General features: G+C 41.7%; 1 protein-coding gene across 1 annotated transcript; it reads left to right on the forward strand.

The window, feature by feature from the left end:
- Positions 1–2,262: 2,262 nt before the first annotated feature.
- Positions 2,263–2,893, forward strand: TMEM123 (transmembrane protein 123). Its single transcript, XM_053694183.1, has one exon. It carries the CDS (start codon positions 2,263–2,265, stop codon positions 2,824–2,826), a length of 564 nt encoding a protein of 187 aa, XP_053550158.1. The 3' UTR covers positions 2,827–2,893.
- The last annotated feature ends 2,461 nt before the right edge of the window (positions 2,894–5,354 follow it).

Here is a 5,354-nt window from a genome sequence, read left to right on the forward strand (position 1 = left end):
ATCCCCCCCTAGAATAATCACATTGGTTTTGTTGCACTTATATATTTTCTAGAAAGCACATGTTTTTTTTTTTGTTTTTTTTTTAGGATCAATCCCCTAAGCAGGGGGATAAGTAACACAAAAAGGACTAGGAGCCATACATACACTTCCACTTGTTTATTTACTGTTTGTTGAAATATTTGGGTTTTACATATGGATAAATATATTACTAATACACAGAGCAATACAATGTCTAAAAGACACAAAACACAAGAGAAAAAACAGAATGTTAGTAGGAAGTCACAGGGTGAAACTTCCTTAGATGGAGGAGGAGAAGAGGGATCACTTCTAGGGGAAGGAGACTGGGTGGTTAGGAAACTTTCAGAGATGTTTATGCCACGCTTTGATAGGATTCAATCTGAAGTTTCTAAATTAGCAGAAGATTTTAAAAAAATTTCAGGGAGAATGCAGGAAGCAGAGGATAGAATATCTGAGCTAGAAGACAATCAAAATAGGATAGAACAAATACAGAATAAGAACAGCAGTCAAATTTCGGATTTATGTGCAAAAATTGAAGATTTAGAAAACAGAGCACGCAGAAATAATGTAAGAATAATAGGTTTACAAGAAGGGGGCACTGATAAGAGTCTACAGGAATTTATGTCAATACAGTTACCTAGGATACTAGGGATGGAGGAAAACGAATTACCAATAAGGATCAGTGGCGTCACTAGGGTTGGTGTCACCCGGTGCGGTAAGTTATGGTGTCACCCCCCTCCACCCAGAAAGCAGACACACACAAACACAAAAACTCAGGCACACTCACATACAAACACTTAGACACACTCAGACACACTTAAAAACACACTTAGATGCACACACAAACACTCAGAAACACACTCAGACACGCACACAAAAACACTCAGACACACACACACAAAAACACTCAGACACACGCACAAAACACTCTGACACACACACACAAAAACATTCAGACACACACACAAAAGCACTCAGACACACACACACACAAAAAAACACTCTGACACACACACACAAAAACACTCAGACACACACACACACACACAAAAGCAATCAGACACACACACACACACACAAAAACACTCAGACACACACACACACAAAAGAAATCAGACACACACACCCACACACACACACACAATTCAGACACACACACATACAAAATATGAAAACTGCACTGCATTAATTATAAAGCTCATGTCTAGAGCTGCTCCCTGGCTCAGCAGAACATCAAATGAAAGATAAACAGAGCACTCTAAAAATAAATCACTAAAGAAAATGTTTAGGCGCGCAAACTATGAAAATTCTGCTCTCTGACTCTGTTCCAAGTCTGTAAGTGCACAGCCCCGGGCCGTGTGCCTACCGCTTCTTATGGCCAAGCACCTCTGCTCTCTGCCCACCCCCAGACCCCCGTCCGCCCTCCCCTCCTACCTCTTCATTGTGCACTTAGTGTACCGTAACCGTACCGGTCTGGTGGGCATCATAAATTGCGTATTGGTACTCCCGGGAGATCTTTCTTTTGAGTTCCATTTTGCAGTCCCGGTAGCGATGCTTTATAGACTCGACATCCCTGTTACGTGCCCCCACTGCATTAACTGCATCCCTGACCTCCAGCCATAGCTTCCTCTTCTCCCTAGAGGTGGCCTTCTGAGCCTGCAGCCTCCTAGCCCTCTGCATATAAGCCTCTACGAGGGCCTCCTTCTCCTCCATAGTATACCTCGCCTCCCTAGTCAGCTTGGTTTTCCCCTGTGATGGTGTCCTCTGATTCCCGGACTGTGAAGCTCTACGCTGTCCGCCACTGGGCCCAGCCACTTGTTCATCTTGAACAAAGTGGCCGGGTCCACCCACCGCTTCCTTCCCCCCTTCCTCCCCCCTTCCTGTCCCCCTTCCTCTCCTGTTCCTCTCCCTCTCCCCCTCCCTCTCCCCCTCTCCTGACTAAGCTCCTGCCTGACCTCCTCTACAACCTCTCGTCTAAACTCAGTCGTGAGGAACTGTAATAGTTCTGGGCTAATCTGCCCCTTATCCCACCCTCCCGACATACTCCAACAAAAAGTGAATGTGCACAAATGAAAGGGGGTCAAATAAATAACAAAAAAATAAAAAGTGCTCAAAGTGTGAAAGGGATATAAATAAAAGAGGTTAAGGAGGGACACGTGTATTTTACTGAGCATCAGGATTAGGAAGTGTCTGAGCTCGAAGCTTGCAAGTTCGATTTTTCAGAGTTTGATGGTCTCTGTTAGGATGGGACATTCAGGGCAGTATCGCAGGACCTGGCACAGCTTCATGCTGATTGCTCATCTGACATGTCTGTACGTGACTGCGTTGGAAACCACCACCAATAACATAACCACCCCTCCAGTAACCCTCCCACCTGTCTCCTCCACTTCTGTGATCGCTAACACAGCAAACGTTACAACCCAGCATCCTGAAATCGTCTCCTCTACTGCTAAAGAAGTTACAACTCCTGTACATTCTACGACTTCCAACTCTTCTAGCATAAATGCCACTTCACCAGCATCTACTAAGGTTCCAGAGTCCACTAAAGCAAGTTCTACGACTTCAGCATCAACAAACACAACTGATGTGCAAACAACTAAAATTGCAAGTCCAAATACATCTGCCTCTTTGACAAGTTCAGTTGCTGCTGCGGTGACTAAATCCTCTGGTTTTGACTTGGACAGTTTTATTGGTGGCATAGTACTGACACTGGGTATTCTTGCTGTCCTGTACTTTGGTTGCAGGTTTTATAACTCAAAGAGAGGCGTTCGATATAGGAAAATAGATGCACATGAAGCAATCATTTAAAATGAAACAACTTGAGCCAAATCTCCCTCTTCAAAAAAGCTTGCTTCTTAGCACCAACTGTGCAAAACTGTGTTGACAAGAAAAAAGCATTTTAATTCAGCTGTTAATTTTGATTAATATCATGTACAAAAAAAAACGTTAATCATTTACTTTTAAACTAAAATCTGTAAACTGCTATTTCACGATTTATCATCATCATCCTGCTGTAAAAGTATAATTAGACCAATAATACCTGAATAACAACTAAATGATTTTCATAAAAGAAAAAAATCAAATTATAAAAAAAAAAGAGCTTAGATTTCTAGTGATAAATTATCTTAATTTTAAGCTTATATGAGAAATGTGCTGTTTATTTCTATGGTAAAATTATGCATTTCTTATGTTTGTGGAATGAGATACCAATTGTCAAAGAAAATGTGGGGGGGGGCAATTTTATATAAATATATTGACTGTAATGCTTAGTATATTAAACCCAGCTTGAGTCACAGGGCACGTATTTCTCCCACTCTGCATGGAATCAGTTACTGGTTCTTACGGTTATGCGCTTTATACATAGCAGAAAAGATGTTTAAACTATGGGTCATAGGTTTATGTCAATATTTGCTTTTATGCAACTAGTATTTGCTAGTAGTGAAATGGTTCTTTTAAAAGCTCATTTGGTTGCAATGGGGACTAACTAATGTGTTACATTTTTTATTTTCAGTTTGGATATCACATTGTACTTCCATATATGTGCCCATAAATTCACATTAAATAAAACCACATATCCTTGTATTTGTGATAGGGATGACGTTTCTTATAGTGCCTTATAGTGCAGGCTGCTCCAGCACCTTCTATCTTAGAGAGCTGCAGACACAGTGGCATCACTAGGGTTGGTGTCACCCAGTACGGTAAGTTACGGTGCCCCCCCTCCCCCCAGAAAGCAGACACACACAAACACAAAAACTCAGGCACACACACATACAAACACTTAGACACACTCAGACACACTTAAAAACACACTCAGATGCACACACAAACACTCGGAAACACACTCAGACACGCGCACAAAAACACACACACAAAAACACTCAGACACACGCACAAAAACACTCTGACACACACACACAAAAACACTCAGACACATACACAAAAGCACTCTGACACACACACACACAAACACTCAGACACACACACAAAAGCACTCAGACACACACACACACACACAAAAACACTCTGACACACACACAAAAAAACCTTAATTCCGATTGGCTGATAGAATCCTATCAGCCAATCGGAATTCGAGGGACACCATCTTGGATGACATCATTTAAAGGAACCTTCATTCTGCGAGTAGGCGTCGGTTGAAGAGGATGGATCCGCGTCGGCTGGGAAGAAGATGAACCGCTCCGCTCCGGATGGATGAAGATAGAAGATGCCGCTTGGATGAAGATGTCTGCCAGTCCAGATATCCTCTTCTGCCCGGATAGGATGAAGACTTCTGCCGGTCTGGATGTCCTCTTCTGCCCGGATTGGATGAAGGCTTATGCCGGTCTGGATGTCCTCTTCAGCCCCATCGGATGAAGACTTCGACTCGGCTGGGTGAAGACGACTCAAGGTAGGGAGATCTTCAGGGGGGTAGTGTTTAGTTTATTTAATTGTATGTAATTGTAGGTAATTTATTTAATTAATTTATTGATAGTGTAGTGTTAGGTGCATTTGTAACTTAGGTTAGGTTTTATTTTACAGGTAATTTTGTAATTATTTTAACTAGGTAGCTATTACATAGTAAATAACTATTTAATAGCTATTGTACCTAGTTAAAATAAATACAAAGTTGCCTGTAAAATAAATATAAATCCTAAAATAACTACAATATAATTATTTGTTATATTGTAGCTATATTAGGGTTTATTTTACAGGTAAGTATTTAGTTTTAACTAGGAATACTTTAGTTAATAAGAGTTAATTTATTTCGTTAGATTAAAATTATATTTAATTTAGGGGGATGTTAGGGTTAGGGTTAGACTTAGCGTTAGAGGTTAATACATTTATCATAGTAGCGGCGAGGTCCGGTCGGCAGATTAGGGGTTAATACTTGAAGTTAGGTGGCGGCGACGTGGGGGGGGGGCAGATTATGGGTTAATAAATATTATGTAGGTGTCGGCGATGTTAGGGGCAGCAGATTAGGGGTACATAGGTATAATGTAGGTTGCGGCGGTGTCCGGAGCGGCAGATTAGGGCTTAATAGTATAATGCAGGTGTCAGCGATAGCGGGGGAGGCAGATTAGGGGTTAATAAGTATAAGGTTAGGGGTGTTTAGACTCGGGGTACATGTTAGGGTGTTAGGTGCAGACTTAGAGAGTGTTTCCCCATAGGAAACAATGGGGCTGCGTTAGGAGCTGAACGCTGCTTTTTTGCAGGTGTTAGATTTATTTTCAGCCCAAACTGCCCCATTGTTTCCTATGGGGGAATCATGCACAAGCACGTTTTACCAGCTTACCGCTAACGTAAGCAACGCAGGTATTGAGGGTTGAAGTGCTGGTAAA

This window comes from Bombina bombina, chromosome 11 (assembly GCF_027579735.1).
Source record: "Bombina bombina isolate aBomBom1 chromosome 11, aBomBom1.pri, whole genome shotgun sequence".
Classification (NCBI taxonomy): domain Eukaryota; kingdom Metazoa; phylum Chordata; class Amphibia; order Anura; family Bombinatoridae; genus Bombina; species Bombina bombina.